General features: G+C 44.2%; 1 protein-coding gene across 4 annotated transcripts in view; it reads left to right on the forward strand.

Moving 5' to 3' along the window:
* Positions 1–13,922, forward strand: part of NHS (NHS actin remodeling regulator) — a 249,199-nt gene that overhangs the window by 192,502 nt on the left and 42,775 nt on the right. The window contains exon 1 of one of the 4 annotated variants that reach the window (XM_010394449.3): positions 8,587–8,665. The exons of the other annotated variants lie outside the window; for them this stretch is intronic. Coding sequence (XP_010392751.1) covers positions 8,644–8,665 — 22 coding nt within the window. The 5' untranslated portion in view covers positions 8,587–8,643. Of the gene's footprint in view, positions 1–8,586; positions 8,666–13,922 lie in introns of those variants that run through there. 4 annotated transcript variants of the gene reach the window in all.

Below are 13,922 nucleotides of genomic sequence, written 5' to 3' on the forward strand. Positions count from 1 at the left end.
TGGATGCAGGCTTTTCAGATACCAGTTGTGCTAGGACAATGACATGTTTACTATTTTAGGCAGTGGGTTACTTGAATGTGACTTGTATTTCTATTTGCATTAAAAAACCTTGTGGTCTTTTCAAGCATTTATTAGTCTGTATTATAACAACTGTGTCTTTAGCTGTTTGAAATGCAGAGCCCTGGCAAGCAGAAATACAGGGTTGCCAGGCTAAAAGCAAAATACATTAAATAAAGCATCAATATTTATGACACAGTCAGTAGTTCTTCTGAAATAAATAAGAAGGAACTCTTGTGAAAAAGGATCAGGAAGGATGGAAACACTAGTGAAAAACAATAAAAAAAATATAGTTACAATATAAAGCTCATGTAACTGAGGGCTAATTTCTTCTAAGAGCCCCAGCACTGTCACCTGTGGCTAAGCAAAGGCTTCAGACAAATTGAGTGATGCACTGTTGGGCAAAAGAAAGGTCAATGAGAGGATCCTGTTCTGGAATTCTTGTTTTGCAGCTGAGGCATTACTGGATTACATAGAAATGGATCAAGCCACATATACAAATCTCTTAATTAACTGTTGGGTTATGAGCGAAAGTTACATTATGAATCCAAAATATTTATACTAGTACAATTCCTGTTACTATTTAAAAAACATTTTAATTCTGCTTTTGGAGATTAAAGACCAGACAAATATATTTTTACTTGTCCAGCATTTTTTATCATTAAAAGACTTGTAAGCCACATCATAATTCTCCCAAAGCTTGGGTTGCACACCCTGTCACCCCAGAGCAGCATGGGGGAAGAGTAAACAGGTAAGTTTTCATGTCACCCAGGGCAGGACCCAAGATGAGATTCAAGGTTTTATTTACTGGTTCCATGGCAAACCAAGTTCCATTTCATAGCCTGATGTATTATTTAAACAAGAAGAAAGAATCCTAATGTCCTGATGAGAAAATTTTGCTTCCTCTCCTTTGTTTATGACACTAAAAACCAATCCAGGATCAGTATTGAAAACCAGTGCCAGAGTACTGTATTGCACAGTGCTCTCATTGGTAGGAAATACAGCCTCATATCCCTCTGAGGAGAGGAAAGTTTGCATCTGTGTGTCTCTGGCTCTTGGTTAAGTGTTACCATCACTGCACTTCTGGAGACCTTGGGGAATACAGCTTTGCCTAGGTGAGGTGACACAGAAAATCCCTTCCTTTCTTCAAGCTGTGAGAAAAATAAATTTTCTGAATTGCTGTTTTGCACCCTGGTGACACCTACCCTGTGTGGATCTGGCCCTGGTTGGCCAGGGGGCCCATGGTGCGTGGCAGCGATGGAAGGTGCAGCCACGCAGGCAGCAGCTGGTGTGAGTCCATCCCACTCATTTCTGTAGGAAATGAGGCTAAAAGGTGCTTGTATGGGGTTGCATGTGTTGAGCAGCACCCTGTAATCACAGTAGGAAGAAGAGCAGAAAACTAATAATCTTTACCAGCAAGTACCTTGATAATTTGTAGCTACCACTACATACTGCATTTAGGACCTGGTGTTTTATAAACAAGTTGCAAGCAGACTCCACATCCCTGGGAATGTTCAAGGCTGGATTGGATGGGGTTTTGAGCAACCTGGTAGAGTGAAAGGTGGAGCTCATGGGAGGAGGGTTGAAACTAGATGAACATTAAGGTCCCTTCCAACCCAAACCATTCTTTGGTTCTTTGAATCTGTGTTTCTATGGAACCAATACTAAAAGTATGGGAAAACAAGAATGGTTGCTGAAACCAGCCTTGCTGTCTGGTTTGTGTGCCAGGGCCCTCTTTCTGGATAGGAGGATGTTGGGGCAGAAAAGGAGCAGACACCAAGGACAGACAGCTGTGGAGTTGTTCTCAAGGCTTCCAACACACCTCCCAGATGCTTTGGCCAAAAGTTACCTCCCAGCAGCAGAGCTTGTCCATGATGACAGGCAGACTTCAAAACTGTGGAGGAACAGCACTTGTCTGGTACCAGAAACTCATTAATTCTGCTTGAAAAAATGACAGTATATAGGACATGCAATTGAATATAAGAAAGACCTGCCTTGTGCAAGCAGAGTTGTTGTGTTTCATGAGTTGATGTTATAAAAGGGCCCTGCAAATGATGCTTTAGCACTGAAAAATTATTTATTATGAAGTGCGAGAAAAATGCCTGCTATTTGAGGCAGCCCTGTAAGAACCAGTATCACTATGAAAAGACAATCAGTCTGATAATTTTTGGTTTATGCATCATATTCAGTGAGGGTGAGAATGTGGGTCCTTGGCCGTGGGAAGGTTCCTGTGTATGAGGATGGGTGTGGGAAATGGTCTGAAAACTGATAGTGAATCCAGTCCCTTTGGGTGGCAATGTTCTCCAAGTGCTACCCCCGAAAACCTCAAGATTTTTTTTGTTGTATTGCGTTGTTTTCTAGTTCTTAATTATTTTAATAATTAATGCCTTCTTAATTATTAAATTAATTAACATGACCTTCTTTCTTTCTTAGAAATACAATTTACTTGCCTCCCAAATGCCAAGAAACCTTCCTCTACCCTGGTGTTGTAAGATGGAAGTTAAGATTCACAAAGCCAAGTGTTGATGGGTAGTGCATACCTGAACCCTTCCAAATGGCTTTGGCAATCTCACTTCCAGGCATGTGCTATTAGCTATTTCCATTTGCATGTTTTTGAACTTCACTTTCTGTATTTCCCATTGCTATGAGCATCTGCAGTATGTTTTATGTTGCTTGTGACAAAGCAATGCCCACTGCACATGGGTAGCAGCTAGAAGACTAGCCCAGAGTACAGTTACTGCAAAAGAGGAAAGGCTTTCAAGATTATATTATTACCCTGAAGTGTGTTTGTTGCCTTCTGTAGTCCCTCTCCCCACTGCTCCAACTCTGACACTTCCCCTCCTGACTCCTCAAAAATGTTCAGCCCAGCACATCCAAAATATATTCCATTTTCTGTCTTACAGTACAATTATTTTTTACTACATAATTATTTTTTACTACTCTTTCTCTCCAATTTACATCTCCTCTCTTGGTGCCAACAACTACCTAAACTTACAAAATTCACTTCATAGCTCCAGAGTGTGCAACAGAGCATAGACGGGGATGTGCAGTAACAGACAGAAAAAGTGGGGGTTAAGAGAAACTGGGAGGTGTAAGACAGGCCCTCCCCTGCCCTGCTTCTGTTTCCAGGTTTCGACCAGAGGCTGCAGTGCCCTTGCCTGTCTGTCAAGGCTAAAAAAGGGACAGACCAGCAATGCAACCCAGTCTTTCAGGCATGAAAGTAAAACAAAAAGGGAATAGCTATGCTAAGGACATTCCCTTAAGAGTTTTAAAAGCATAAAAGATGAATGTTAAAGCCAACACCAACCTTTGCAAGGAGCCTGTTATGAAGAGGCTGGAATTTCACATATGACTGTCACTGAAGCCACTGCCTGCTGAGGGCATGAAACCCAGCTGTGGTGAATTCAGTGCAGCAAAGGTGATGTGATAAACACGTGAGCTGTACCATGTCCCCAGTGTACGCCTGACGTTCGAACTCTATGGCAGGTACATGGAAAGTAAAAGTAGCAACAGCTCCCTCCTTCCTTTCTTGCGTCTTTCCCATCCAAATTTCTCTTCTCTTCCTCCTTTTTGTCTCCATTTCTCACACTCCATAGAATCATCACAGAATCAAAGAATGGCCTGGGCTGGAACAGGCCCTAAAGATCATCTTGTTCCAATTTCCCTGCCATGGGCAGGGACACCTTCCTGTAGACCAGGTTGCTCAAAGACTCATTCAACCTGGCCTTGAATACTTCTAAGTATGGGGCATCCACCATCCAGCTTCTCTGGACAACCTGTTCCAGTGGCTCACCACCCTCACAGTATTCTAATCTGAACCCACCCTCTTTCAGCTTAAGGCCATTCCCTGTCCGGTCACTACATGCCCTTGGAAAAAGTCCTTCTCCAGCTTTCTTGTAGGCACTGAAAGGCAGCTGGAAGATCTTCCTGGAGCCTTCTCTTTCTTCTCCAGACTGAACAACCCCAGATCTCTCAGCCTATCTTCATAGGAGAGGTGCTTCAGCTCTCTGATCATCTTCATGGCCATTCTCTGGACCTGCTCCAGTTGCACCTTGTGAAAAAGAAGGGTAGCACCAGTAAGGATCTCCAGGGTTGATTGAGTTGTCACCTCTTGTTGCCAATTGGTGGGGTGCTTGGCGATGCCCCTGCCAATGATGGCCAGCTCCTCTGAAATGGGAGCAGCAGGCTGGAGCAGCCTGGTTTTGGGGTACATGCAGTCAAGTGGAGCAGGAAGGAAAATAGATGATGAAATTATGGCACTGAGATTTCCTGTCAAAGGAATATCACTGTGTTCTGCTTCCTTCTCTTGTGTCAGGTCACCAGAACTGCTACTGGGTCTTACTTTCTTCTTTCTTTCCTTGAGAAGGTAAAATAGAGGGGAGGCAGAAATATTCATACTGCTCCTGCTTAAAAGCTGACTTTTATGTGGCCCAAGTCAGCTTTGAAATTGAAACCTCTCTGGGATAATGAAACAGAAGAGGCTGAGTTCCTATTTAGACTGATATTATTTGGCTGAGGGCTGTCTTTACTCAAGAGTAATTTGGGAAAGTGACAGACAGCCGTGACCTTGATTTACTTTTTAACAGTTTGGGTTGAAATGAAAGAGTATTGAAATTTAGATTTTTTTGAAAATTTCAGGGACATCATTAAAGAGGAGGACTTTCCATCCTTCCTTTCAGTATGCTTTGTGCTGCTAAAAATAGCAGAGGAAATGGATGTGTGACATTCATCTGCTGACTCCTTCATGTCTCTTATCAGACTTGATTGCATTTAAAGACTGGTCAGAGCAGGGAAGTAGTCCAGGACTCTCAGCTTACCTCGGAAGGATTCTCAAAATGAGAAACACCCATTTATATGATAAAATACATTTGTTAAACTGTGCTTGTGGGAGGCATAATACTGATGAAAGAAGATAGTGCAAATCCCGAACAAGGTGCATTTGCTAAGACAAGTGAAGAATTCATGTAATACGGAACATATTCTGCCCCATTTGCTTCGGAGGTACCCCAAGGTACACTGAAATGCATATATTAGGGCAGTAGTGCTACTTGATGATCATTTATTTGAGCACTGATCTTCAACTCAGTCACCCAAAAACTTGAAACAATCTGCAGTCACCAAGTAAAACAGTTAGTTAATATTAGTATAATAGGAGGGGAAATGATGGGAGAGGTGGGTAAGCTTCTTTTTCTTCTGACTGAAAGGTTTTCTGCCTCTTTGAGAGTTCTGAGAGCTCTGGATAAACTTGCAGCCCTAATTTATTTCGGTTGTGATCTTTCTACACCGAATCCCACACTTTGTTTGCCTGTTCTTTCTTACAGGAATGAGTTTGTTTGCTCTCCTGCAAAAACATCTCACAACCAGGAATGAGCATGGAACTTGTCAGGTCTGGGAGCTGTTATAACCAGCCAGCAGTCTGCAAACGTTCCCATCTGTAGATTGAAACAATGCCCTTGCTTGGGAGAACTAAAGTAAAATGAGAAGGCTGTGTTCAAAGGTTTCTTCAGGGAATAAAATCCATAGGCATTTGAGGTCCAAAGTGCTGACCTATGAGAAGCAGATTTAGGAAGAGAAAACAAAAACACTAAATAAATTGTCACATTAACCAAAGAAAACAAAGAAGTAAGAACTTCATGTGGATTTGTAGACTTGTCCTTTACTCTCTGATGTACTTTTTTGCCTTTTCAGAAAATCCAGAGGACACTCTTCCCTTTCCCAGGGCAAAGGGACCACCACTAGCACAGAGCCAGTCAGGCAGTAGATTCCCAGTGGAAATTTTACCTGGCTATCCTAAATGGGAGTGGCACTGATTTACTTTTAAAATTATTTTGTTCATCTTAAATTTGTAGGTATTTAAGTATATATAACATAATCAAATTATTCTGGCAAATTTGGGGAGGGAACTCAAAAATTATGGGGATTGGATGCAGGGGACAGGCAACAGCAGGTTTGCATTTTTTCCTTAAGAAGCTGGGTTAAACACTTCATTTAGAATTGAAATATGAATGTGGTGAATTGGCACACTTTCTTCTTTTTTGTCTTTTGATCTAGTATATGATGTATAATCAATGTTTGTCCAGAGATGTTATTGATGCAACTACATGTATGTAGGATCCCCCTTTGCTAATGACTGTGATATCCCTACCAGAGAAGATAGAAAACTGAAGTTTGATTAATGAGTGATGGCAGAGGACACGGTCTTCTGTATTTATCTGGAGATTCACCCTGGTAGAGCTTCTGAGATGGTCCCACACCCCTATCCACCATAGTCATCACTCCTCAGTCTTGGGCTCACACTGCCTGTGCCAGAGATCTCTTCCTGCTGAATGCCTGGAGAAGATGAATGCAGTCTGGTAGGGCTGTGATGTGGAAAAGAGAATTTGCAGAGATATTTGCTAAAAGATGGAGTGGGAGATTCTCTAGTGGAAATCCTGCTTTTGATGAGTGTGTAATGTTGTTCTGTCCCAGCTGACAGGAGATGTCAGGTTTTTAATTCTGGCTCATTCAGAAGTGCTCTGGTGTTTGATAAGAATGTGTTACCAGCCCACGTGCAAAGCACTCCTCTGAAAAAGAAGGGGGAGGGAGTTATGAATAAACTCTTCCTTCAACTTCCCCCTGGCTCCCTGTCTCTAGCACAGATTTTCTCTGGGACCTGATGCACCAGCATGTTCCTAATTCAGAGGGTTGATGGGGGTTTCATTGTTGAAAGACCTTTCCAGCGCCCCTCCATGTGAGACATTTCTAGCTTACAAAGCAGCACCATTATGTGACATGTGTGACATACCACTACCCCTTTTAGAGGAGTTTGCGTAAGTTTTGTGATGCTTTTACAGCCCTGTGTCAGGTACTCACCTGTAATCAGCGCTGCGGTGAGGGTTATTCCTGTGTGCAGGCTCTATAGGCAGGTAGCACACAAACCAGTCAGAGCACGTCTGCTAATGCAGTCATATCATAAGATCATAGAATCATTTCAGTTGGAAAAGACCTCTAAGATCATGGAGTCAACCATTAACCTAACACTGCGAGGTCCACCACTAAACCATGTCCCTAAGTGCCACATCTGCACATCTTTTAAATTACTTATTCCATCAGCCCTTTTACTTGTGCAGTATTTGATACGTCTGCAGCTTTGCCGGAAGCGGTGAGAGATCCAGAATGCAAGTCTGTGTTTATATCTGCATGTTAGCTCTGTGTCTGTATAACAGGTACACGGAGGCATATGTTATACATATGCATGTGCACACGGACTCCTCTCTCCTGGCAGTGCCGTGGCTGCCGCTGCTGGCTGCCGCTGCAAGCATGGGAGCACGCAGGGAAGGCTGCCGATCTGGGAGCCGCCATCCCTTCTGCCCGCCAGCGGCAGTGGTGGGGCTCATCCCAGCCACCCTGGTACCCACTGGCTGCCCCGGGGGTGGGCAGGCTCAGCACAGTTCCCTGCGCTCTTCCAGGAGAGAAAATGCAGGTAAGGGAAAATTGCCCTTGGCAACCACCAGGCCCTGCGCTGCGGCTGGCCGAGAGCTGCTGGCTCCTGCTGCCGCCAGTCAGGGGTGACCGTGTTTTCCAAAGGCCCCCCTCGGTGATGCTTAAAAGGCTGCGGAGAGCGGAGGAGTATTGGAAGCGTGCGCGCTGGGTGCTCGCAGCCGTAGCAGACAGGAGTGCTGGCCGAGGGGTTTTGCTGCAGCATCCTTCCCAGCAGTCAGGGGGGGAGCAAAGGAGCTGAGAGGTGAATGGTGGGTACCAGGGGAGTGCCCTGGAGGTACCTGCTTGGTGGTGATGCCAGTGGAGCTTGCAGGGATAGAAATGAGACTGATCTCAGCCCTGCAGCTGGGTCTCCTGGTCTGCAGCAAGCACAGGTTTATTAAATCCTGATGACACTGTGTAAGAGCAAAGTATTTTTGTAAGAAGCTACAGTTGTTCAGGAGCCAGCATCACCTAGGTCCTCCAGATGACCTCGTCCCAGGTAGCTCTGCTTGGGATCCTTTTTTATTACAGAAGTAGAGTTGGTGTCTGATGATGTCACACTCAGGAGGAGGGAAATAAAAAAAGAAAAAAAAGATAGATTGCAGTCCTAATGCAAGGAGGATGCAGCAAAACCACAGAGAGGGTCCTCTCCTCCAAGGAAGATGAGGTGAAAGGCAGAGCCCCTTGGAGGGTCTCTCTCTCCCTTCCACTTCAAAGAGTAAGACTGTCTGCCTTCTGTAAACGGAGCTGGTTGTGTAATGCATTATGCATTGTGAGGTTAGACCTCTTCTGATTTCTTAATGGAAAGGCTATTTTATTTCTCAAGTGGGTGCCAGCAGGGATGCTGGAAAAGTGCAGAGATGCATCCTCCATCCCACACTGACACCGATTCACACAGTCAACTGCAGACCGGGAACTTGTCAGAGAGGAGTGAGGACCAAATCTGGAGCCAATGCAGGGGGAGAGGAGCAGCCTCAGCTTTTTTAGCAAGTGAATGGGGAGGGGGAGGAGGGTAGTATGAGCAGTGATGTCATTTTTAACTGGTTCCTCGCAGAGCTGGGAAGTGAAGTTACAGGAAAAACCTGCAGTCTCAGAATGGCTCTCAGCCTTGACTGGAGACTCTAAATGACTGAGGGTTCCCACAATGGTAATTAATTTTCTTTTCTATGCAGAACCGTTCTGTTATTTTGGGTCAAGCAGAGGGCATTTATTTTCTTTCTCTCTCTCTCTCTCTCTCTTTCTGTATGTTTTGAGGGTTTGACTTTCGCTGTTGCCTCTGGTTTGTTAAATACCTTGCAGGTTATTTGAAGTTTTTCCTGGGTAGTTTGAGAATTTTTCTCTGATGTGGGAATCCATGTCATTACAGGAGAGTTTAGCATGCAGCGTTTCTGCTACTCATCAGGAGGGGAGATGCAGAGGTTGCCAAGCACACAGCATTCTGCACAGGAAATGTACTTTTAAAATCACAGGTGGAAAGAAAGGAATTTGACTAGCATTTGTTGTTGTAGTGGATGGCATTAATGTTGCTTGTAAGAGGCAGAAAGACTTCTGGTCAACCATATAGATAGAAATGAATTTTGCTTTGGTGATAATTTCTGTGGTTCTAATTGGCAGGTTTTTATTATGAGCATTTTAATTCTAGTGGCACTGAATGGAAAATGTCAACATAATAGATTCTGGCTATGTGAGACAGTATATGTATGTATAGTTTTTCATGGCATGCATTAACCACTTGAGTGCTGCTCCCTCCACTGCATTTGCCCTGTTGCTGTCTTCCATGGAAATCAGTGGGATGCCAGGCTGTGCCGTGGACAGAGGGTTATTCTGTCTGTGGTTCCTGGAATCGGCAGAATCAGTCAAGCCATTTTTAGATAAATAAGTTTGTCAAGACTGGTCCGCCAAGGGTAAAGTGTCTTAGCCCAAACAGTGGGCAGTGAAAGACATCCAAGTATTCAGCTACTGGTATCCCTGATACAGTTTGGGTTTGTGGTTGTTGTGATGATGCTTGGTCCAAAGCAGAGGGTGTAATGCCAAGAGTCCATTTGGCTATGGAAGGCTTGTAACATTCCTCTCTGGGCTCCCGTTTCCCAGTGGTGAGACTTGCTTGTCTTTTCACCCAGGAGAACACTCAAGAGAGCTGAGGAAGCCAGACCAGTTTTGCTTACTAGGAACTTGGGATGTTCATGTGATAGCCACAGACCTCCTGCTGTAGTCTGTAATGACAAGCTCAAAGATGGGAGATCTGGGCTCAAGAATGAAAGAGGCAGAAAAGAAATAGCAACATTGTGATTCCTTCTGAATATGAAATGTTCCTTCAGGAAGTTCCTGCTGTGGCTGGAGGCTTGAGGAGTCCATTGCTCCCCTTGAGAAAGCTCTAATGGAAGAGTTGCTGGGAGGAATAAGCCTCTCTTTTAGCAGCTATTGTGAAGATGCCGGCAGCTGTCACAGGGGCCATTTTGAACTCCTCCCCCTGCAACATGCCATGGTGCAGAGGAAGAGTAAATCTGGTAACCTCTTCTGCCAGTCCTCTCAACATTAGCCTTAGTATTTGAACATGACAGAGACAAAAGCCAGGCTTTAAAAATGGCATGTTCTTCTCAGTGTGGTTTTCATCCAGATGTATGCTTGCCTTCACTAACAGTACTTATGTGGAGGGCAGTGTGCCTGGGAGGTGGAGGGAATGGTTAACAGGCTGTACTGAACTAGTCACCATGGCGTATGGAAGCTTTCCTTCTCGCTAGTGTCAGGCTGAATCTGCTGCTGTGGATAGGCAACTTTGTTTTCCTGTGATTTTAGCATGGCACCCTTCACCAGAAGGAAATAAATGCATTTTTTAAAAGGAGAGCAAAGAACTGTGTATCCAGAGTAAGCAGCGATTTATCATCCTCCTTTGAGGGCTCAGGCATGCCCACTTCCCCACTGCCTGGAATGAAAACTAGTTCTGGATTTTGGGCCAGGGCACTAGTTCTGGCATTTTCATCTCATCTCAGTTCAGCTGAGGTGAGAAGTTGCAAATTTATGGCGCTAGAGACAGAGTCTGATATCCAAAGAAGAGGGGAGCTGCATGTGACTGCAGCCAGCATGCCTGCTTCTGCAGCCTTCCCCCTTAGGAGCCAGCTGACTTTGCAGCAGGGAAGGTTAGGAAGACCTTTCCAAGCACAAAGAAGAATAAAGCACTGGGACAGGCTCCTATGGAGCTTATAGGATGCCCTTCTTTTAGGCTTTTTAAGAATAATAAAATTGGGGTGAACTAAAAATACTTAGTCCACTTTAGAGGAATTAAACTTGGCTTTGCGTTTTGGCATTTTTAGGACAGGTTTGGTCACACATCAGTCAAAATTCACTACAGGAAACATTTTCTGTGTCAGGAGGTGGGTACCTCATTTGCTGTTAATTTTAGCTGTGTTTCAGAGTTGGAAAAGTCATGGACTAGACAATTCTCACATGGTTCCTTCCTGCCCTCTATTTCTACTGCAGTATTAGCCCCATTGAGCTCCTACCACCAATGGGACGAGAACGGTTCAATGCCTCAGACCTTTCAGCTGTAAAACTTTGTACTGCTATTGTCAGCAAAAGTGTTACTGATGTGTCAGTGATGGACATGATTGTTAGGGAATGGGAGCCAGGGCACAGTCATGACTGCAAAGGTTGCAGGTATCTTTCTGGATTTCAGTGAGCTTTGAATTTTACCATTAGTTGGCAACTGTGTTTGCTTACATCAGGCTCTGGACAAAACCACATTTGGTTTGGAGTGGTCTCTTGGAGAGTGCTGGGGCTGTGGAGCATTAGGGAAACAAACCTCACTTGAGTGATGTAGCTGACCACTGCTCACAAGGAAGCAGCACATTTTTCATCCTGTAACTGTGACACAGTATGACATTCAATCCACGCTGTAACCCTTCTGCTTGTTTATGTGGTGGAATTTACTTACTGTTCTCATCTTGCATGGTCTTCTCAGGGGAGGACAACATACACTCCATGAGAATGAATTCAAGATAACAGGTGTGTCAGAGAGGTATTTTATGGTGCATGCAATGGTGATCAAAGTTAGAGAAGCAGAAAACAAGGAGGACCAAGGCTGGGTACCCAAAGCCCCCACAGGAGGCAAGGAAATAATTTTCATGGGATGGAATCACATCTGTCCTAGGAAAGGATCCTTCTCAGGGATGCAGAAAAAGTGCAAAGAACTCAGTGTGAGTGTGTTTGTGGGAAAGAAGGAAAAGAAGAACTTCCCAGACCCAAATTTAGCAATTAGTTCAACTCTGTGCATGTGACCAAGAAACACTAAGGTCAAACGTCTAATTGCATTTATGCCATTGTCATCTGAGTAATTATCTTTCCCCCCTGGTATTTCAGCAGGGTAAAACTGAAGTGGGTTTGGACTGCTGCACTCTGGTAAGTCAGAAACTAGGTAACCTCCATGGCTTGCTAGCAGGGCCACCTCCTCTCCTTTGGGCTCTCTTGGTAGAGTAGGCAGTGGTTATATTCCTCTGGGATACTTTTTTAGGCTACTTGTTTTGGAAAAATCTTTGTAATCATCCATGTAATCTGGATATAACTATAAAGCACTGTGCTGTTTTCTGCCAGTAATTGAAGGAGGGGGGAAAGGTAGTGGGAGAAAAGGTGAGTTCTGCATGATCTCTTCTTGTTTCAGGAAGGACTGGTGTTTTCTTCCACTGTGCACAGCAGTGCTGCACATCATTTACTTTGTAATGATAATAGTATATAATCTTCGTAATGGTGATAATCTTCATATGCAACTGTGGATTTCAAATTCCTCCCTGTTTTTAGTGCAAATTTCATTTGATGGCATCAGAAAACTGGTTTTTCATGTCCCTGCCTATTTACCCCTACAGAACCTCATTGCTAGCTATCAGAGCCAAACTTTTGATAAGAAGAAGGGTGGTGTACCAATGTCAGAATATGCAGATTCACATCTCACAGTTGCACCTCATTTTTTGTGTACCTGACACATTTTTTTTTGGCACAGCACAAGCAATCAAAATTTATCATCCAAATTAAGACTGTAATTATATTTTGATAAAGATCTGGCAATTCAGTGAGAATGAAATTTAAAGGGTTGCCGGGATACAGATGACTCTGGATTATGGGGAAGCATTTGCATGTGGAATACTAATAAGCCAAGGTTGTTCAGCATCCTTATCTAGACTTTTCCAATAGTGTCTGATAACACAATCAAGTGCTTGTTTCTTTGCTATTATCTGGCAAAGTGATTAAAGATACAGGCAGCCTTTTATGAATGAAAAGGCAACATGCTTGACATGGAGTGACACAGATGTGTCCCCCTGTTGGTACACAGGAAAAGTGAGGGGATAGAGTGCTGACCATTCCCGCACTATTGAGCCTGCCAAAATAAGCTTTTCCTGAGGTTCCCTTTGTGGGTCCAGGCAGTGCTTTCCTGGGAGGTGTGAGTCCTGCCCAAGATGGGGGCTGCTGGGAGCCTCCTTTGGCAGAGCTGGGTTCTCACTGGGGGGCAAGAGCTGGAGGACATGTCAGAGATGAGTGGGGGATATCCAAATGCTCTAGAGTTTGCTGTCCAGGCAGGATGGCCACAGAAGTAATGGCACCATAGAGCTTGGGGAGATGCCAAACAGCTTGATTGAGCCCACAGCTGCCACAGGGAAGGTTCTGGCTCTCATGCAGATACCTTCTTCTGCCAATCCAGCAGATGAGTAAAGCTTGACCTCAGCACTGCAATTTGATGAAGGAAGAGCTATAGCACTTTCTCTCTTTTAAGTGTCTGGTCTGTATGTGACATTAATTAGTTATTATGGAAAGTTATTGCTATTCAATAATGTGGCCTGCTGACGAACTGTTATTCACTGCCTGTGCTGTGGTAGCACTTGCAGACCTTGGAGGGCTTCACGTGCTGTGCTCCTGACACCCTGCAGCCTGAGCCAGCTGATACCCCACACCTGTATCCCAGAGTTTCTGCTGTGCAACTGGCCAGCAGCAAGGCCAGTGCAGGGTTTGTGTTTTCACCTTGCTACAACCCTGCTCCAGACTGCCTGCTTCAAATGTAGGCATGGTAAGGGGAGGCTGGTAAGGGAAGGATCAATTTTTCCTTGCACTTAATTTGTCCCAGACCCTGTCTCAGCACCACCCTACCAAAGCTCTTATTTTCAATGTCTACCTCCAAATGTTGAGACGAGCATGCAACAATTATTATACCCTGTCCATCAGTGGTTAGGAACTTAATTGTAGCTCATGGTTGTGTTTTTACTACAGATCAGAACAATTCTCTGACTTAACAGCTTTTTCAATTAACTGGGAAACAGTGAATGTGTCATATAAAAATGTGAAAAACCAAGGTTTGGTGGTATGTCAGCTTCATCAAAACAAATGGTTCTACTTCCTTGCTGAACTGAATTCCTCCCAGGTTT

Source organism: Corvus cornix, chromosome 1 (assembly GCF_000738735.6).
Source record: "Corvus cornix cornix isolate S_Up_H32 chromosome 1, ASM73873v5, whole genome shotgun sequence".
Lineage (NCBI taxonomy): Eukaryota > Metazoa > Chordata > Aves > Passeriformes > Corvidae > Corvus > Corvus cornix.